At 41.5% G+C, this 22,631-nt stretch overlaps 1 protein-coding gene across 2 annotated transcripts in view; it reads right to left on the bottom strand.

Annotated features, from left to right (window-relative positions):
• Positions 1-22,631, bottom strand: part of SORL1 (sortilin related receptor 1) — a 159,828-nt gene that overhangs the window by 68,046 nt on the left and 69,151 nt on the right. For both annotated transcript variants that reach the window (XM_063093193.1, XM_063093194.1), the window contains exons 13-18: positions 14,215-14,393; positions 12,520-12,706; positions 7,088-7,216; positions 6,425-6,510; positions 2,993-3,165; positions 1,641-1,772 (exon numbers count right to left, since the gene is read on the bottom strand). In XM_063093193.1, coding sequence (XP_062949263.1) covers positions 1,641-1,772; positions 2,993-3,165; positions 6,425-6,510; positions 7,088-7,216; positions 12,520-12,706; positions 14,215-14,393 — 886 coding nt within the window. The remainder of the gene's footprint in view (positions 1-1,640; positions 1,773-2,992; positions 3,166-6,424; positions 6,511-7,087; positions 7,217-12,519; positions 12,707-14,214; positions 14,394-22,631) is intronic.

Here is a 22,631-nt window from a genome sequence, read left to right as displayed (position 1 = left end):
AGGGCATGATGATCTAACTGCACAAGGAAGGCACTCAATCTGCATGTACTAATTTAACCCACCAAGTTACTCCATGCTCCAGAGCCACCAATGGTTCTACATTGCCCACAAAACAAATTGTCAGTGTCACAGCCTTGCAACGAAGAATCCACAAACTGGTCTCACATTCTCTCTCCTCCGCGTCAGCTGGGATAGTTATTTCATGGTTCTCCAAGCCTGACGCACATCCTCTGCATCTACTCTTGCCTATCCCACCCCAGCCTGCCCTCCCCACTGCTCACTCTAATCAAATCACAACTCTCTTTCAAAACTTCCCCCCAGGCCCACCTCCTTTCCTAACTCTTCTGACCCACCTTGATCAATAAGCGTCAGTAGCTCTAGTCACTGACTCATCTTACACCATTTTGTACAAACAGTATCTGTCTTGTACAGTGGCCACCTAACAAGGTGAAAGGGTGAACACTTATACTTCACCGGCATTCTTCTAGCAAAGTGCTGGCCATACACAAATAAAGGAGAGAAATAGCAACAACAAGACCACCAAAGCAGCATTAAGAAGGTGCCAGGTACTGTGCATCCAGTTCATTTCCGTCAACAGCCCTATGAGGTAGACACTATAATTATCCTCAGTCAGGGCTCAGTTCAGATGTCACACCCTCAAGATGCCTCCTCTGCCCACCTTTTCTAATGTTGCCCCACTCCCCACCCCCCAATTGCACAGTCACTGCCATATTTTATGCTCCTTGCGGCATTTGTCGTCAACAGAACCAATGTATTATTTCACTTCCTCCACTAAAATCTAAACTCTCTCAGAGCAGGAACTTCTGTGTCTCACCCACTGCTGTATCATCAGAACCCTAAATCCTACCTGGCACCAAGCACGTACTCAAACAGCACTTGTCGAATGGCTGAGTGAATAAATGACTTTTCACCTTACACATGAAGCACTGAAGCTTACAGAGGGTTAAGTCCCTTCCCCATGTCACTTGCTCAGCAGAGGAAAGCCTGGACCCAGGTCTGTCTCCCAAGTCTGTGTCTTTGGTCAAGCAACTTTACTTGGCCTCTGTGTCTCCTGCTTCTACTGTGCCCCGGAGCCTCAGGAGTAACTTGCAGGAGCTGAGCCTACATTCCTCCAGACAATGATTTTGATGGTTTAGAGGCCATTTATTACCCTCATGTTGCCTTGGGTGTACCAGGCAAGAGAGGCTAGTAGGTAGTTAAGTTGCAGATAAGTAAGGTGAGGATTGACAATAATGATGATGTTGATGAAATTGTCATTATTACTCTAGTCGACTATAATAATACCAGATTATTGTTAGTGCATTATAATAATGCTATGGCATTATTATCATTATTGTTATTACTCTATGCTTCTGCTAGCCAAAATATAAACTTTCAGGTATCTTAATGAAACCTCTGATGGATTCAGGCTTCCTGTTGTCATGTGAGATCTTCATGGCAGTGAACAGTCATTCTGAGACTATCCCCCATTTCTCCCTTCTGCAGAGGCTCAGCTGGTCACATATAAGGAAATTTCCAGAGTAATCTGACACACTGGCTTCCACCTCTGTCAAATCTGGCTCAAAGCCCAGGTGCCCCACCTGCTCACTTAATTAAGAATAGCATGGAAATCCACATACCTCAATCTTTTTAAAGCCAGCATCCACCCAGTACAGTAACTGGCTGAGGGGCTCAAAAGCCAAAGCTTCCACTGTTTCCAGGCCAGAATTGATGATCACCTCTTGTCCTGTACTCCCATTCAAACAGAGGCGCTGAAGAGAGAAAAATAGTAATAAATGCTATGAAACACTCAAATTACCTCCTGCCAAATCGGTCCCATAGATGGTAAACCTTCAACTTGGTGGACTGGCAAGGGATGAGATGTTTTATATTAGTAAAATTTCCACACACATGAAGCCAGGTTTTAATAAGAGCATTTATAAAATGTATTATGGTTTCCTGTTTTAAGTAGAATAACTAAACAGAACTTACATTAGTCTGCATTACCTTAAGACACTGATTACTAAACTATGTTATATCATAATAATGAGGTTGGAGATTACTGAGATGTAAGATCCGAGTTGCTTTTAAAATAAACGAAACCAGACTGTTATTTTTAAGTTCTTATGTCTGCTTTTATAGTTTTTCTTCCCTTGTGAGACTGTTAGCCATCAGGTACTATTGTTAGGACAGCTATACTCAGCAGTCCCCACCATCCCCACCAAATACCCAGGCACTGTAAAATTTCTTTTGGGTTGGGAACCTAGATAAAATTCATTGGAATTGCTTTTCTAAGAGGATTAAGTGGACAATGAATAAAGATCAAATAGCTCTCCTTTAAAATGCATGGATTTGAGTGTATGGCTATCTATCTGACCTGTCAGGGATCTTTAATGCCTACCTCCTTGTTCTTGTCTGTGTGCAGAATAGCTGAAGTGGATAATTACATGAACTATGGATAAGTCAAGTGTTACTATATCATGACTTGGAAAGAAAGACATTAAAGAGGCAGTTGGCACTATAGGGGGCAACTAATAATTCTACATTACTAGTCCCAAAATCTTCCCAGCAGAAAAAGCAAGACCTCCGGGCCGAGCCCGTGGCGCACTCGGTAGAGTGCTGCGCTGGGAGCGCGGCGACGCTCCCGCCGCGGGTTCGGATCCTATATAGGAATGACCGGTGCACTCACTGGCTGAGTGCCGGTCACGAAGAAACGACAAAAAAAAAAAAAAAAGAAAAGAAAAGAAAAGAAAAAGCAAGACCTCCCTTACAAGCAAGACTACAAATTTGGGCTTTCCTTTGTCCTTCTTATATGGACAGATGTAGGCAGGGAAAGAAAAATACTAAAAGAGAAAACTGAAAAGTTCCTTCTGAGATGTTACAACTTACAAACCTCTAACTACTCATTTCCTTAGGCCTTTCTGCTTGAAGCTGATCAGGATTGCGCAGTCACGAGGCATAGCACTCAGGACCAGGTCAAGGGTTAACTCACCTGGATGATGTCCAAGGCGAGGTCAGACCAATACAAGCAATTGCGCTCATAGTCAAAGTCCAGGGCCACTGCTGCCCGCAACCCCGTGAGAGGCAACTGCTCAGTGGCTCCTGAGGCCAGGTCATAGCGGTGGATGGCCTTCCGCATGGCGTATAGGATGAACTCATTCTCTTCTGCCAGACACACATAACAACCAAGAGGTTGGACCCAGAGATGCTCAAGAGGCCCTAGCACGTCTGACCTATTTTTTTCTTCACGCACAAACCTCAAACCCATTGGCATGTGGCACAGCTCAAACGAAAGAGCACAGGCACCAAGACCCAGAAGGTGTGTAATGGAATCACATTTCTGCCTTGGCCAAGTTACTTAAACTCAGTGAATCTGTTTCTTCATCTGCAAGAGCTTTTTACATGTTATATTTTTTTGAATCTACATCCCCCAGTACATATGTTTCAACAGCCATACTTCTAAGCTCAGCCTAAAAGTCTTCCAAGTCACACTTGCCAACATAATCAGACCAATCACCATGTTCTCCCTCATCATATGACTATCACTTTACATAATAATCTTGTTGACTAGAGAGCATTAATCACCGAACACCTGTAACCAAGTTTGTTTTCTAATCGATTTGCTCATTCATATTGTTCACAATGACATATGGCAATCATATCAACCTACTAGATTTTGAAAACAATAATACATTTGTTTTTGACTGTTTACAAAATGTTTCACAACGTAATCATCACAAAGATTCTGTTCCTACTTAACAAATACAAAGTACATAATACAATGTACTATGTACCAAGCATTGTTGAATCTTCATAACAACTGCATGATGGAAGAACTATTATTAACTCAATCTTACAAATGGGGAAACTGAGACAAGAGAGGGTAACTCACCCAAGGTCACACACCTAGTAAGCAGCAGAACTAAGATCTGAACCCAGGCAGTCTGGATCCAGAGTCTATGTTTTAACCACTACACCATGCTGCCTCGTATAATACAGATACCAATGTTGCCATGTTTTAAGATGGAGACATAGATGCCCAGAGTGCTTAAGAGACTAATGCCAGATAACCAGGAATGGGACGATCTAGTGCTCTATCTTTTCTACTCAGGGAATGCCTGGAAAATATCCAGATTCTTCCCCAGGAGTAGAGATGAGCAGCACAATAGCATCCGTGTCTAAAGCATCCCTTCTGACAGTATGCTGCATGTGGGACCAACATGCAAATCTGAATCCTTTTGCTGTACACCTGGATTAATCAGTTTTTCACCTCTCTCTCTCATTTCATTCATTAGTGAGTTAACATGTACCAGCCACCTTCCTTATAAAGGCTTCAATATAGAGAATGCATCAAAAAATAAATCCATCTAAAATTTTTAAAAAGGTAAGTTCATCTTCTTTTCCTTTGGTCTCACTTCACTCCAAAAGTATCTAAGCTACCACCACATGATAACTAATCTCTCTTTTTAGTCTTTTTAGTTGTCAAGAAAACCTTCCCACTGTAATTCCCAGAGAGGGGGGGCATTCGAAATACAGGGCACAAGAAAGTCACATTCACAGCAACAAGCTTTTTCCCCCACATCTCTCCAGCATCTATAAACCTCATTCTGTTACTTTTTTTTTGTTCTAAGGCACCAGTGCCCTTACTGTAGAGCCTGCATCCAGAAATACTTGCTTTAGGACTAGACACAGTATAGCAAGCAGTGTAGCATGCAATGCTCAACCCAGAAAAGGAACAGAATTCATGGCTGATCCTAGCCATGCATGAACACAGTCTAGAAATGTGTTTTATTACAAATAATCATAAAGGAAGAAAAATTACTGCATTTTAAAAATCTTTCCAGATGCCCACATTATCTCATCTTTGTGAAGATGTCACGGTTCCCACCATTAGCCCTGTGAAACAATCTTTTTCTTGGTATATCACCACCTTCTATTCATGTCTTTATTTCTCTTTTACATTTAGGAGATGGCCTACACTGAAATGAGATTTTTCCACTTCATTCCCTGTTCCATCTTCTCCTATCAGAAGAGAAAATAACTTTCCTGCCAGTTTAAATGGCTTTAAACAAATTGTTTTGTCCCTTGCTAAATTATCTTTAAAAATATTTATTACGAAACTATGTACTCTAGCCCCTTAAGAGCAATCACTCAAACCCTACTAACCCAAGCCCTCATCAATAACAGCTCTTATGAGGGGAACATTTGACTATTATCTGCTCGTGTGCAGAAATCTGCTGAAGGGGTGGCTCTTTTTAAGGTTCCACAGTGAGGTATGTTAATTACTCTGGTAAAGATGGAAGATTAAATTAAGGGACTAATGAGCTAACATGAAAAACACCAGGGCAAGCTGGCAAGCAGTGATCAAACAAGAGGGCTGCCCAGCACTGCAGGCAGAGACGACACGCTTCTCTTATGATTCATTTGGCGCTTACGGCTTTCTATTAGACACTACCACAGCTGATGGAAGTCAGCTCCAGTCATTTGCCTTCACTGAGAGGTCTGAGCAGGAGGAAAGGCTCAGAGGGAATAAAGAAGATCCAAGTGAATAAGAACTAGAAATAAAGTGAAGAAAGAAAAGAGACTACGAGATTATTGTTTAAGGTATCATAATTTCATGTCTGTATTACAAATACTCCAACATATTACATCAACCACTAAGTCAACTTAAAACAAGTTTGGAACACATTACACTTTTAAAGCATGTGTAATCATTCCAAAAAAGTTTTTCTTAATTAGCAGGCACAATGATCATCTAAAATAATGGGAATGACATTTATTTGCCAGTTGGGTAATGTCCAATGAAGAGTATAGGGCTTAGAGTCTGAATTTTAACTTTGTCACTTACTAGATGTGTGACCTTAAATAAGTCATTTAACCCTCTCTCTTAACATACTTCCTCATATTAAAAATAAATAAAGCTGATAATATCTGCTTCCCTGGGTTGTTGAAAATATTAAATTGGCAACACATAGAAAAGTACACTAAAATTTGTAAAATACCACGAAAATATTTTTTATCGCTATAATTATTATTATTATAAAATTAAGATAGACCACTTACCTACTTCCTAAGACACTGCAAATCTCTTTATATTCAACTTTAATGAACAGAATAAGGAACACAAAAGCCTGTAGGAACAACTCCACCCCGGTGTCCAGCACCAAACAGATGTTAAATATTTTTCAATGAACAAATGGACTTTCCTCAAAAATCTGAGCTGACATAAAATATTTCCATTGCTATAAATGTGTAAAGCTATACGTAGATTTAGTTTGGATACCAAGCTTAGGAAAAAAAGGGAACTCCATGATGCTTGTAACCTCCATTATTTTTCTCCACTAAGTTAGCAGAGTCACAAGCCTGGACTTGGGTGAGATCTAGAGGTCTCAAGAAGTCAAAGGGAAGAAATCATTTCTCTTACCTGCCAGGGGACAGGGGACCAGTTCTCCTTCCAGTCGTGCTTCAACGTCTCCTCCGCTACAAGTGTCCCCAGAAATTTTCCGGTAGCTGTCACCCCCACCCCAAGAGTAAGAGGTCAGAAACATCAAAGAATAGTCATGAAGGCATCCAATTGGGAATATATTTCCTATCCATGGACAATAGATTCTATCTATTCATTTCCCTATAGAACTAGAAGAAGGATATTTAATTGTTCTGAGTCATTTCTGCTTATAACTAGACTAAACAGGTCCAGACAATTTAGGGAACTGTCTGGGGCAAGATTTTAAAATATGTCTCTTCAATAAACTCCTCTGAAGATGTTTCCTTGCTGAAGTTTATAACTTAAGATACTCCTAGATTTGCAGAGAAGCTTAGAGACTCGCAGTTTTTTTTCTCAGTGGGGGTAGGAGAGTTTGTGTTGCCCAAACTACTTGCAATCGGCTAGCTTGGAATTCTGGAATTTAAAGTACAAGGGGTCTTCAAAAAGTTCATGGAAAGATTTGCATTAACTCTTCATTCTCTTTTTCCATGTACTTTCTGAAGTGCTCTCTTATGAAAGGAGTTCAGTTGGTCCTCCACGCATGCTCTCTCACTCCACATGCACACCCCTTGTCAACCTGACAGCAACTTATATGATACGCACCCTCGTGTTCTCCTGTAAGTAGAACCCACAGGACAAGGCACAGGAGGGGAGTATGACTTCCCAGAAAATTCCGGATCTGGAACACAAACTTCTAATGACAAATCTTCACCCATCTTGAAGCCAAAGTCACTAAAAAGGCAATTGGGGTTTGTTAAGGCCGTTGTTCTTCACATTCCAGGCATTTTAGCACCAACCTTGTGACTTTTAGCTATCACGTGCACTGTAAGTTATTTCACATGCCCCTTTAAAAAATACTTACTTTTTTACACTCAAATACATCTCCAAGAGAAGCTCTATATCAGAACCACAATTGGAAAACAAGTACCACATGCCATAAATAGACAAAAACAATATAAATCATCATGCTAAAAACAAAATAATTTTCAGTTTTAGCTAGATCCAGTTCCCTATGCAAAAACTCTGGAGGTGCCCTCTCTGTTAAAAGGGATTAGCAAATGTTAAAGAATTTCTAGCACCCAGTGAGACTTTATCCTTGTCATAATCAGGAGAATTAAAAGAGAAACTGCAAAAGAGTATTTCCTTTTTTTTTGAGCAAAGATTCAGTGTCATTTAAGATCATGTCCACATGCTACCTAAATCATTTTAGGTTGCTCATCCTGCACTTTGGAGTACAGCAGCTTGGTTCACGAGACCTCCTGCAACCTGAGCATCGCATTTGCCAAACCTCCCAGCCTGACGGGCAACACCCTGGAGGAGGAAGCAGGAGACTTTGGTTGAATCATGGCTCTGTACTCAACTGCATAACTTCTCTAGGCCACACCTGACAACTCTAAAACGAGGTGGCTGCACTACAGACTTTCCAAGGCACTGCCCAAGCAGTAAATTCTATAATGCAAAGGGATTTTCCATATTCGTGTACTCTAACAGAAAAGTTTCATTTACTCATTCAACAAATATCCATTAAACATTTCCTCTATGAAAAGCATTAACAAATATAAGGCAAACTGGTTTCTGTGTATTATATCACAATCCACATTTAGCAATTTGTAGAGAACTGTTCAAAAGGCAGCTGTTTTATTATAGCATCAGTCTCATTCATTAAGTCAGTTCATTTTTACTGAATGACCACTTAAAATCTTTTTAGGGAGTAGGTGGAGCACTAGCTAATTACATGTTTGCCCCAACAGCAAAGCCCCCCTTCTTAGCACCTTTCTTTGACTGTAGGTCATGACCTCACGGACTGTGAAAGAACTTTGGAAGACCAAGACCAGCTTCCTTCCCTCCAGCAAAGAATAGAAGATTACAAAATGCATCACACAATTACAAGTTGTCCCACAAAACTTTTGTTTTAATTATATATGTGTATGTAACTACATATACATATATGTGTAGGTACCAGGTCATAACATAAAATGTATAGCTTACTAGGAGTTGCAGTCAAGAATTTGAAAGCCACATATCTTAGCAATGTGGAGAAGTATAAAAATGTAAAAGAAACTACCCCTGAAATCAGAGAACATATGGGCCAATAGCTGCGCTTCCCAGTGTGGTCTGAAAGTACTACCAGAAATAACCTGATTTTCAAACACAGCTGTCAATCAGTAGCTGAACGAATGGACAGGTACTACAAGTTCATGTGTTCTCATCCCCTCTCCTGTTGTTCATCTTGAGACCAATTTCCCTGCTCACCACTACAGTCCAATCCCATCAAACTTTTCCAAGAGCCATGTAGTCAGGCTGGCTCTTTTCTAGTAGCCTTAGCGAACAGAGGAAAACATGGGATGGACTGAAATCAATTCACCCTTTACCATTTTCACAGTGCCACCACCCCCATGATCTCATTTGGCCTGCATGCAGCCCAACTCCATAAGGGGCAGAGTGGGTGGTTTTCCTGGGCCATAGTAGAGACTCAAGGCTTCCAGTCAAGATGGCGGAATAGACAGTCCCCAGCGTCACTCTCTCCCACAAATCAACCAATTTACAACTATAAAAAAGCAACAACAGCCAGGCTGGGGCTGCTAGAGCTCAGAGGAAAAGGAGAAGAGACCTGCAGAGTGCATGAAGGCAGGAGAAGCCATGATAAGAGAAAAAAAAAAACCACTTCAACTATTTCACGCCATGGCCACTTTAAGGCTGGAACTGCTGAGCACACGGAGCAGGAACTGGCAAAAGCCACAGCTGTGCCCTTCAGATGGAGTTGCTTGGAGGCAGCTGAGGAGAAAAGGGCCTTGGTGGCCCCCAGGCCAGCAAGACCACTAATAGGGTTCTTGTGGACCCACATAGGAGCAAGGAGCCACAACAACTGAAAACAAGGAGCCACTCAGAGGCTGATGAGTCATTGCAAGGGACAAGCGCATGGCTCATCCCATGGGAAGTGTTTGCAGCACAGGCAGGGGAGGAGATGGGCCCAAAAGGGGAACACTAGGGCACAGCAAGGACAGCTAACCAGCACCCCAATCAGCGAAGGACCACTCAGAGGAGACTGGTCAGGAATACAGAATTGCATGGGGTGCAGTTTGATGAAAAAACTCAGGCCCAGATCAGAGTTTCTACACAACCCAGGTGCACCAGGTCTCTGGAGAGCCAGAAGTACCTATAAAGTCAACCATTAAAACCTGAGCTGCACAAAAAGCCTTCCCTAGGGAATCAGCAGCTAAGCAGCGATTTAGCTCAACCACAGAGCTCAAGTACTGGTCCCCACAGGAACTTCCCCCATTTTAGAAGTAAGCAAATGACAAAAAATTAGTTCCGGCCCAGGCATACCACCAGTGCCTTGGGGGCTGCCCAGGGACCTGAGGCATGGAGCCAAGGACTGGATCTCCCTCCCAAAACCAGGCACCCTGCCAGTGCCCCAATGCCTACCTGGGGTCCTGAGGCATGGAGCCAGGGACTGGACCCTCCCCACAACCAGGCACACTGCCAGCACCAAAGAGCATGCCAAAAACATCATCTCCACGTGGGTGGCCCACCACAGCCACCACAATAACCACAGCTGCCGCAAAAGTAGCTCGATGCCACAACCACCATGCAGATGGTCCACCAGCCACTAGAGTGCATTGACAGGAGAGTCACCAGCAGAGACCAAAGAAAACAAGAGGATGTCTCTCTCCACAAAGCTCATTTCAGAGTGACAGAAGAAGCATCTGCTCTACGATAATTTTGGGGGACCTGAATACATCTCTCAGCATTGGACAGATCATCTAGGCAACAAATCAACAGAGTAACCATTACTCTTTCAGAAGTAGAGAAGAAATCTAGGATAATTAGAGGGAGGTGGGGGGAGATTGGACAAGGGTCATAAAGAATAAGTACAGTTTGTAACAATATATATGCTAGTGATATTGATTTGATCAACATATGTCAATGCTGAACCCCAAAAATATATATAATAAATTATGATTCAATAAAAATTTTAAAATTAAAAAAAATAAAAAAATAAAGAGAATCAGCACATGGCAGGGATAAAGAGCCCAGCAGGTTCCAACAAGCCAGATGTGGCAGGCATGGTAGACCATCAAGAGCCAGGCCCGTTTACACAGGAAGGATCACCAGCTTTATGTTTTTGTTGTTGTTTTGGGGGTATGGGGGAAGAGGGAAAATTTTAATGTTTGTTTATTTATTTTTTTTAAAACCTAAAAGTGATCAAAAAGGGGGGGGGGAGACTTGTTTAATTTTCGTACATATTTTTTATTTAGTCTTAAATTTATTTTGAAGTAAGGAGAGAAAGAAGGGCAAGAAAGGGCACCATAATCTTTCAGGGATTAGGCCCCTACAGTCTCAGTGTAGTCCAAGGAGGACTGCTTGAGGACAGCAAAACAAGCTCTCAGGTTAGAGTTACAATTCAGGTGACTAAGGGAGAGGAGAAGAGAGCAAAGGGCACTAAACTGACGTCACTGGGAACATCACACAGCACTGTGCTTTTGCCATTAAAGCCCCTGTGTTGTTACCTTGGAAGCACATGCCTTTCAACAGGAATGACCATCTCATATGGTCTCAGCCTGGCTGCTCAAAAAGCAGATGTGCAGATAAGCAGCACCCACATTACCTGGGAGCCTGGGAGACCTACAGACCCCAGAACTCCTAAGGCAGACTGTGCATTTTAACAAGACTCCAGGTGATACATATGCATATTAAGGTTTCAGAAGCACTGGTCTAAAACAGAAGTGGCCAAATGAGGTTGGCTGGTTTTATAAATAAAGTAGTACTGCATCAGAGCCATGCCCATTCATTCATCTATGGGTGCTATCAATGGACGTAACTGGGCAATTGCAAGAGAGGTGATAGAAACCATATGGCCTATAAAAGCTAAAACATTTACTATATGGCCCTGTTCCAACCTCAGGTCTAGAACATAGAGGATTTTGGCTTAAGTAAATCTAACTGTGGCTGCCCAAAGCAAAATTTAGTCCCTTTGTGCCTCAGCAGTCACTGAAATATGAGTTATGTGTTTACGCTCAATACCCAGTTCTATTAATACCCCTAACTCATCTACAACTATTTCATGCTGAATTATAGACTCTAGGAACTGTCCAGGAGCTCTGTGATCCTATGTACTCTACTGCTAGAATCATCTTCCTATAGCTAAGCTCTGATGCGGTCAACTCTTCGCAAAAGCCTTCAAAGACCCCTCCTGCTTATAGAATGAAGTCCATACCCTTGAAGGCCTGTATCCTACCCTCTGTCTTTTCAGCCTAATTTCCACTCATTGCCCCCTCTTCAGACAGCTAAAATGGCATCCGAACTAAACTGGCCACTATACTTTCCTGCCTTTTCCTGTCTTCTCACTGCTGCTACATGGTCTTAGAATGCTTCTGTCCCCTTACCCAGATGCTTCCTTAAAGCCCACCTCAAACAATGCTTCCTCCAAAAATATCCAGATTCCCCAACACAAAATCACAGCTCTTTCCTTCCTTTCAATAATAATAAAAGTACCGGCTCCTCCTCCAAGGCACCTGCTACTTCCCATCTCCTATCACAATTATTTGTGCATGTCACTTCTTCTACTTTCAGCATTCTCAGCAATGTCTTGGATATTCTGCTCAAAAAATTACAAATGATGCAAAAATATATACACTGGCATGCCCTCATTTCAGATAAAGAGATAAATCCCCTCTAGAACAGGAGTCCTAAAAATAAGGCGTATCCTACAATGGAAACTTGAGCGTGTTTGTCCCTTTTTGGGTTACCCTCATAGGGGTAAATCCCAGAGCTATTACTCCCAAATAAATTACTGTAGCTTCCCTAGGTTAAAACATCTCTACCGCATAACACGGTTGTGAGAACTAAACAGAACAACTCATGTAAAAAGTGCCTAGCACAATTCATGGCACCTAAAAGATGCTTAATAAATATTTGTTTCCTTCAATCCCTTCCCTTCCTCAGGGGAAGGAACCATACCCTAGTCTGTTTCCCCCCCACAGCTGAGCAAATAAAATACAATTCAATTCCACAGCCATCGAAGAAGAACTAACCATTCATAGTCCTCCCGGGTGCAGGAGCAGTTGGACACCACCACTGGCCGGTCAAAGTCTTCTCCATTAAAGCATGTAGCATGGGGAGTCCTCCGTTTGAAAACAGTCTTGTGTCCTAGCAAACACTCATTACCCCGCTCGTCAGATGGTGACCACAGCTTGTAGTCATTCTCTGTGCAAGGAACCCCTGAGGTAAAAGAAATACAGCATAAAGCATTAGAGGCCCATGTGGGGTTTCCTGTCTTAACCACCCCTTCAGCCCAGGTCCTACTTCCTGTCCATCTCGTTGCTGCCCAGCCAGGGCATGGACCTCAGGAGCTGTTCTAAGCCTCTAGTCAGCTTGCTGTGAAGCTGGGCATCACCCACACAAATGAAAACGATACCACCTGAAACACAAACGTCCATCTCAGAAAGCTGGGAAGAAGCAAGCCACCTTTTGGCACTAGACAAACTTTTGAAATATTTTAGGAGAGTCAGCAGTTCCTTTCAGAAATAGAGACCCAGGGGTGTTTCCCTCCTAGGGAATTAGGGAAAGGCAGAATCTTTAATAGGTGATATTGTTCGGGGTATTCTTCTCTGCCTGCTTCTTCAGTTTGCATGGCCACATCTGGTAGGATGGCCTGAGAGCAATGGAGAACTCTCTACCTGGAGTGTAGGATCTTCATGGAAAGAGGCTGAGAAATGGCAAGACAGTTTGCACAGTTACTCTATCTGCCCACATTCATTCAAAATGTAAACAGAATGCTTTCCACAGGAATTCCAAAGTATGCCTATGTCTATAGTGGTACTTTGTGTCTTTTTTACACAAGTTTCTTCAGTCATATTACATACTACCCAAAGCTGATACACAGCTATCCATTCAATGCCATTCAAATCAGCAAATACTTGTTAAACCCTTACAGACTATAAGGCTATCAGGTTGTCCAACAGGTGGAGTACAAATACGCACAGGACATGTTCTTATTTTTAAAGGCCTTATAATCTAGACAGAAGATGACACACACAGAGTAACAGACAGATTTATGATTCAAGGCAAGATGAATACGCTTATGTTCTGGGCATAGAGAAGAGTGGAGATGTCTTCTAGTTGGGATATTAGCAGCAAGTGTGCTGGATTCTGAAACATGAAAAGGATTTCATCTAGTGGTGACTAAGTGAACGGGTGTGAGAAGGCACAGGGGGCATTCCAGGCAGCTGGGATAATGTCAGCTAAGGCAGAGAAGTAGAAAGGGCAGAGTAACAAGGGAGGCATGGAGAGGATGCTGCTTACACTTCCTGCACCTAGACTAGCAGTTCGTTACTAGATCCTACACTAGAAGGCTTTGAGAGGACCCATCACTTGGCACACTGCCCTACAGACAGTAAGGCATACTTGGCTTATTTGTCCACTTAGAGCTGCTGATTTGTAAAAATGATTTTCATTCATTCACTCACCTATTCACATAGTCAACAAACATATATTTAAACTTACTATGTGCCAGGAAACAAAGATACAAAGAATAGCACACAGACCTATTAAGAATAATTGAGTAAACCCTCATTTATATCCCCGTGTTTTTTGCTAACTTGTATGTGCCCATCTCCCCCAATAAAACATAAACTCTTCTAAGTACATAATATCTCAGCTGGTGCTTTGCACGCAACAAGAGGTCAATAAATACCTATGTGAAAAGGGCCCAGGAAGCAAAAGCTTACCCAAAGCATCTGTGGCATTGACCTGGAGGATCAGCCAGCTGTGGACATTCTCTTTGTTTGAGCCAAAGATGGTGAAGACAGTGCTCTTCTCCCCAGGTTCCGTGAGGAGGCCATACACAAACACCGGTGTCTCAGAGAAGATGAAAGTTTTCCACGTCTCTCCTTCGTTGGTACTGTATCTGCCCAAATGCAAAGAGGATCTTTGCAGTTAAAGTCTTTAAGGCAAAGGCTTCGTTTCCAGATAACATTCACTGGTAATAGAAAACAGGGCTCCTTGAAGAAAAGGCCAATGCTAGCTAAAGCAGGGAAAGTTTTAGGTTGTGCCAGAAAGGAAGGAAGTGCTCAGAGACTAACGCAGTCATTTTAAAAGGACATAGGAACCAGCTTGATGGGGCTCCCACTGGCCAAATTTAGGAAAATTTGGACATAAAAAAGAAAAATGATGGCAACAGTTATACACTGAATGAAAACAAGGAATGGTCTCTAATGATACTGAAAGAGAGAGAAGCAAAGAAAGGAAATGTTTTTATTATATTAGAATGCCACCTAACAGACATTGAAAATAATAACAGAATGAGAAAAATTACCATTCTGTAACTCCCACTGTAATAACCAAATTCAGACCAGAATCATCTTCGATGCTAAAATCATTGGGTTAAAGTGACGGGGACCAGGACGTTGACATGGTCTAAACATATCAACTCACAGGTAAATCATTCACTACAAAGGGAGTAATATAATTTCACAGAGGACTATCTGAGAGTCACAACTTTATCTAAACTCATCATCACCAATAGTGGGACAACCTGACATTATGTGCCTCCTGAATAAAGAAAGCATTGAGAATAAGGCATCATCTATGTACTTTTCTGTACAATTGGACAAATCCAGAATGTGGGACATTCTACATGACAACTGCTTTGGATTCTTCAAAAAAAAAATCAAGGCTATAAAAGCCAAACAAACAAAAAAGGCAGAAGGCTTGTTGTAGTTTAAAAGAGCTAAAGAGATACAACAACTAAATGTGATGAGTAAACACACTTGCAATGTGTAAATCTAATCCAGGGTTCAGTTCTGAATGGACTGATCCTGGATTGGGGAAAAAAAATTAAAAAGTAGCCATAAATAATATGGGACAACTGAGAAAACATATATATAGCCTATAAGAAATACTGAGCTCATGTTAATTTCTTAGCTGTGAACGTCACATTGTGATTATGTAGGAAAATACTCTTATTCGTTGGAGGTACATGTTTAAGTACTGAGTTGTGAAGAGGCATGATGTCTGCAACTTTCTTTCAAATGACTCAGTTAAAAAAGGACCGACGGATAGATGGAATAAACAGATAAACAGACAGCTGATAGAAGCAAAGCCAATTGGCAAAATATTAACAATTGGTGACTCCAGGTGAAGGTTACATGGATGTTCTTTACACAGTTCTTCCAACTTTTCTGTGGTCTCAAAAATTAAAAAGTTGGAGGAAAAGCATGTCCTAAGAAAAGTCTCTAAGGCACACTATATCAGAATAAGGAAGCAAGCCCTTGAAAAAATAAGCAGTACTTAAGTAACCGTACTAATTTTAAATTATCTTTTGCATTAAAGGAGGAGGAGGGGGCGGGGTAAGGGAGGAGAAGAGGCGGAGAGGAAATCTGCCAGGTACCTGCTTCACCACCCAGTGAGCTGTGAGATGCTCAAAAAAAGAAGCCTCTCCATTAGAGCTTTCTTTAGGATCACAGGACTATTGGGTCTGTCTTAAATCTTAATTAAACACAAAACTATTTTTCATCTTTCCCATGTTTTTGAGATTTTAGTTTTACTCCCTCGGGATTCTAATACTTGACATGAATGTTTTCAGAACATCACTCAATCCAAACTCTTCTCCTCATATTGAGATTACCAGACTTGATACTTTCACAAGAAGGCTAGGGGTTAAGCCAAGTTGTGGGGTTACAAGGCAACGTAATGAATGTGGACGGGAGACTAAGTGACATCTTCTACAGATCTTTTAAAGTGGAGAAATTCTTATCTGGCTGATATGCTTTTGGCTAAGTGAATTTTGAAGCAGATATCTGAATAAGTTAACTCATTAACCAGTGCGCCGAGCTAAAAGCTACGATCACTTTTATTTATTTTTTATTTTTATTTTTTCTTTTTCGTGACCGGCACTCAGCCAGTGAGTGCACAGGCCATTCCTATATAGGATCCGAACCTGCGGCCGCTGGGAGCGTCGCCGCGCTCCCAGCGCCGCACCCTCCCGAGTGTGCCACAGGCTCGGCCCACTACGATCACTTTTAAAGTGGACTGAACTGACAGAATTGAACCAGACACGATGGGAGCTATCCGCCTGCTCTGTGATAATACTGGAAATCTGTGTATATTTACATTGCCCAGTTAATTCTATTTAAGAGCTCCTCCAACCCTGGATAACATCAGGAAACGAATCATCCCATTTCTTGAAAGGATCCCAGAGGACTTTGACAATAATTCATTTGTGAGATTAACAAGCGGTAAACACAGCTTATATCTGAGAATAAACTGTTCATTTAGAAAATAGCACTTTTTTAGAATTTTGGAGAAAGGGCAGTCACATTACCAATGTTAACAGTTAAGAGAACATATATTTTAGACTGAATTCTCACCACTGAGGAATTCGTGCTGGTGAAGTGAAAGGGACAAGAACCTCACGAGAAAACAAACCAAGTCACCTTTGCATTCTTAAGTCATGAAAGAAGACACAGGGCCCTAACCTTTAGGAATGGAGAATTCAACTGTTCATGCAAAAATATAGACATAATCTCTTAGCTAAAAACTCTCGAGAGGATGGAAAGGTCAGATAATATAATAATATAATGTAAGATAGCCACAGACACTTCAAAAGGGGAATCAGTGGTAGATACCCAATTTATGACACTAATATGTGGCTGCACAGAAAGGTCCTTGATGAGCTCAGATTTTAAAGAACTTCTTCAAAATGAGAAAAAAGTCACATAACCAACCATGGGCAAAAAATTAGAGTGGCAGTAATCTGCTAGTTAATTCTAGTGTAATTCTTACAGCTGGTATAGTAGCCAGATAACTCAAGTTCAAAATGAGTCATGGATTATGTTTCAAATTACCAAAATAATTGGTAGATTGGTGAGTCAGTGGGATGGTGGGTTGGTTACCTAGTAAGTCCTATGAAGAATTAGAAAGAAATAGGTTCATTGTTCTGGTGGCCAATGGTATAAATAATAACAGAAAAAAAATTCTATTTTGTTTTTATCTTTATCAAGGAGAATGATATTCAAACTGGGCAAAGCAAAAACAAAACAAAACAAAAAACAAGGAAGTTAAAGAAAAATGAGTATCAGGAAAGGGAGTGATTGGGTAAGGGACACAAAAAGTAATTACGATTTGTAATGAACATGCTGACATATACACAAATACTGATAGTCAACTCTGTACCCCATAAATAAAAATAATAAAAAGGAAAATGAGTATAAAATAAACTCTAGGGAACTGACTTAAAGATAGGATGAATGCAGAGTCCCTTTTAATAATCTCTAGAAGAATCAGAGAACAAAGATCTCAAAGATTACAAGAGAAAACAGCTTTATTTCCCTAAAGAAGAAAAGGTGGTTTCAAGAATGGATTATAAAACTTGTGACTTGAGAGTACTTAGAAAAAAAAGTCAGAGCTGAGAACCCAAATGATTTCATACACAAGTCACAACAAACTAATCCCATTTCCTTTTCTCTTGGTAGTTCTTGATTTGAAGAACAGGATAATGATATAGAACATTCTTTCGTTCATTAGCATCCTTCTGGACCACACAGTTAGACAAAATTCACTGCCGGTGAAACAAACAAATCTGAAGAGTGCTGATGTGTGGTTTGATCTCAAGCCAAAATAAGACCTCTAGCTCTCAGAGAGCTCGACACATCTGTCAATGATCTGGATAGCGATCTGGAAGGTGAATATACCAAATTTGCAAAGGGTGCAAGGCTAATGGAACAGATAATACAATAAATGCTCCGAACAGGATTCAAAACACTTTCAAAAGAATAACAAAAGAATCAAAAGAATAAGAAAATGTCAAAAGAATAAGAAAACTTCAAAAGAATAAGAAAAAATAAAAACAAAGTTCTACACGTTAGTTCCAAAAAACCTGTCAAATATAGGATGGGAAACACCTGGTCTTTAATAAGATCCATAAGAAAAAGGGATCTCTGGTTTTTTTTAGTTTAAACTGAACTCAGCCTACTAATATAGGTTGCAAGATGAATAAATCTCAAAAACATTACACTGAAATGAAAAGAAGCCAAATACAGAAAATACAAACATATGTATGAAATTCTGGAATAGGCAGAACTTATCTACAGTGATAAAAATAAAATCAGAACAGCAGTTGCCTCAGTTGGGTGGGAGGATAGGAGTGGGTAGCATCGGTATGAAGGACACATGGGTATTTTCTGGGGTGACGGAAGTGCTCTACAGCTTGACATGACTCCTTCAGAACTGACCGAATGGTATATTTAAGATCTGAGCATCTCATGATATGTAAATGATGCTCAATTTAAAAAAATCTAATAGGAGTCACCAATTTGAGGTAGCTGGCAAAAATGTAAACACAGTCAGGTTTTCATTAATAGAAATAGAGCGTCCAGAGTCATGTAGGTATTAATGCTAACATCTTCTGCATGTTTCAGGCTACCGAGGTCAGATCTGGGTCCCACATTTTAGGGCACTGACATCGTGAGGCAGACCTAAATAAAGGAAAAGCAGGAAGGGGGGGATTCAGGATCCTCCACCCTATGAGGGAAGGAGCTAGGAATGTTTACCATGGGATGGTGGATGCTCAGGAGGACATGGATGGGGTCCTCAAATATCTGAAAGACTTTCAGGTGAAAGAAAATATCTGCAAAATGTTTCTAAGGGGCAGAACTAAGCCCACCAAATAGAAGCTGGAGTGAGAATTTGGACTCTCTCTCACCAGAGAACTTCCATTCATAAATGAATGAGTGAACAACAAACTGCCCCAAACTGAAATGGAAGCACTTTTGATCTAGCAAATTCTCCATTACTAGAATTGCTCAAGCAAAGACTGAATGATCATCTGTCACAGACAGCACAGAGAAAATTCTTGCAAAGGGGGACAGAAGGCCGAACCAGATGATGTAATATGTCCAGATTCCTGCTGGACATTGCCCCATGGACGTGCCACAGCCACTTCAAGTCAACTTGTCCAAATCTGCATTCTCTCAGCTTTTCAGTAAGTGGTATGATTGCCTCCCCTGACACTCCAGGCTAGTCAGAAAGCATACCCTGCAGACTTAGTCCTCGAACCCACCCTAGCATCATCTCTCACCTCCAGTCTTGCTCCTCTTAAATTCACCCTCCTCACTCTGCCAGAGCTATCTTTCAATAATGCAAATTTAGCTGTGCCATTTTCCTATTTAAAACCTTCAAAGGGACTCTATCGACTCAAAAGCAGAGTTTAATCTCTTTAGTACAGCACAGGTAAGGTCCTGCAGGACCTGGCCCCTACCTACATACCTACCTCAAGCTCCAGTTCTCACCACTCCTCCCCTTGAAATTTGCATTCTATTAATTCCACACTGATTCGTGCTGCTGCCTTTGCTCAAGCTCTTTCTAACCCTGGAACAGGAGGATTTCGACCTTGTTTTTTTTTAATCCTTTAAGTCTCAGCTCAAGTTTCATCTCCTCCCAGAAGCTTCTCCTGCCACCCAGACGGCACTACCTGGCCCTCATTTTGGCTCCCAGTGCAGCCTGTGTTCACCTTGATCTTACACCTTACTTTATTTAAATGACATGATTTTGTGAGTGTTTTCTACTAGACTGCCATCCATCAGGAACAAGACCTCTTACTCACTTTTCTGTCCCTGGCACCTTTCCTAGCACATCGAAGGGGCATTAAGTAAGGCTCGTTGAAGAAAATTAAATAAACTGTCTGAATTTTCTTTTTCTTTTTTTAACCCTGTCTCTCAGTTTCTTAATAGTTTAGAGGTGATAAGAACTCCTGCTCCTGGCTGGCCCGTGGCTCACTCGGGAGAGTGCAGTGCTGATAACACCAAGGCCACGGGTTCAGATCCTATATAGGGATGGCGGGTTAGCTCACTGGCTGAGCATGGTGCTGACAACACCAAGTCAAGGGTTAAGATCCCCTTACCAGTCATCTTTTAAAAAAAAAAAAAAAGAACACCTGTTCCTGTATACCTCAAGGGGCAGAGGAAACGACATGAGGATGAGAATGAAGCGAGGGCAGCTCTCTCTGCAACCGCACAAGTGTTACTACTAGCATTAAGTGCTGCAACCAACTGAAGAGGTTAACTGCCAGCTCCCTCATTCTGGAACTGTGGGGCTGCTTCCAGAGCTCAGGTCCAGAAAAGACAGCTGCTCTGCTGCAAGTAGTCTTTACAGGGGCTGTTCAGGATTTCCAGAGGGAAACCCTATGAAATCAGAAATCTCTTTAGAGAAAAGATGCTTCTGGGCAACTCCAAAACATTTTTAGTAACTAACAATAATATCATCATGCTGACAAGACAAACTGCTGAGAAGAAACGGAAATTGATCTCATCTTTCATGATCAAGCCGGCAAATTTGTGTTTGGATCTTTTTTTGGTCAGTACACAACTGCCCCGACTCTGAAGAACTCTGACTATTCACAAGAAAAAGAAACTGCTCCTATGCGTCCCAACCAGGTTCACAGTAATTGCATGCTGAATGAATGAATGAATGAACGAACGAACAAACAAACGAGTGCATCCCAAGCACAGGTTCTTCTTTACTCATTTCAGACATGTAGACACAACAGCAAAACAAAGAGTTCCACTTCTTGCTCTCAATTTCAATTAACAATTACAAAGGTAACAGTCTCAGCAGAGAATCAAAGCAGAAGCTGAAACAAGTCAACTCAGTTACCTGTGCTAATCAGGGAAAGACATGAATAATTTAAAGGACCAACCAAAAAGCAAAATCCAAAAACCCCCTCACCTTAAACAATTTTCCAACTTTTGTCCCTACTACCTCTTATTAGAGTAACTGACACTATTTTACTTGCTTTCCTCCCTAAGGACGGATATCAGGTCAGAAAGCTCCATTTCAAAACAAGCCCCTCCTCCTGGCCTCTCTATCTCCAACTGGCTCAGAAACATCACAGAGCACCAGTGGGACCAGCAACTCCTGAACGACAGCTCATCACCTTTGTGTCCTTGGTACACAACATCTGGTTCATTGTAGATGTTCAACAAATGCTGGTGTAATTGACCTGAAATGATTCCTAACAGAAATATGCACAAGTTCCAGTATGGGCACTTACTCCTGACAAATCACATTATTTCGCCATGTGAAAACTGAGGAGGTGGACTGGGTCATCTCTGGTGCCTCTGGGGCACCACCAGGTTGGACACATCCAGGGAGCCCCCACCCACATTTGTGCTGCAAGGACTGTCATTTACATACAACAGCAGTGGTGACTGTGCTACTGGCACACTGTCTAAGTCCCTTCCAGTTTTATAAATCAGTTAAAAAAATAAATACATAAGCAATTTCAGAAGACTAAGTGTGCATGTCCTATTTATGGATCAATCAAATATTTTCTAAGTGCCTGCTAACCTCTATATAATAGAAATACTTGTCTACAAAGATGTTACTAACGAGTTGAAGAACTCAGACATATAATGAAAAGATAACAAACTAAAGGAGTCAGCACATGATCAATGCCAAATTAATGGGACAACCAATAAATGCTATGAGACTCCAAGAAGAGAGATCACTGTGCTTGGGGAGGCCAGACTTATATGGGGCCTAAACCTCTAGAGCGGCAACAAAAACCAAGTTTGGTCAGAAGCGGCCTCCACTCGTGCACGGGCATCACAGTAAATCACCATTGTGGTTTGAGGATACAAACTAACTTCAGTATTATTTCCTGCTTTTCAGAGCAGCAGCAGAAGCAAAACACCTCTGTGAGCAACATGCTGAGTAAATACCAGGTGGCTACACATATTTAGGCCCAGCTCAGGCTGAAATTGAGGACGCATCTATCTGTCAGTAGGAGGCCTGTGTGTATTTTCCCATTTGCAAATGCTTTATTTGAACCATGCATACAAACACCTCCAGATGGCCTATACCAATAGAGGACGCTACAGTGTCCATAATCCCCAGAGGCATTTTGAAATGTCTGGTGAGAGCATTATGATTTCTTGGCAGCAGGTTTATTTTCCTGGTCATGTTTTGCTCTGGCTAGTGCAGAATGCCACTGCGTTCCCTGAGCACATATGCGCCAACAGATGGTGTAAGAGGACTATAATCACGCTAGCTCCTTCAGAGGAGCCAGTTTGGAATGCAAATGTAATCTGTAGAGAAGTTAAACAAGGAGAATTGAAAACTGACTCTAAAATCTGAAAGCCATATAAAG

Source organism: Cynocephalus volans, chromosome 4 (genome assembly GCF_027409185.1).
Source record: "Cynocephalus volans isolate mCynVol1 chromosome 4, mCynVol1.pri, whole genome shotgun sequence".
NCBI classification, from domain to species: Eukaryota; Metazoa; Chordata; class Mammalia; order Dermoptera; family Cynocephalidae; genus Cynocephalus; species Cynocephalus volans.
This window is presented reverse-complemented; position numbering and strand designations above follow the sequence as displayed.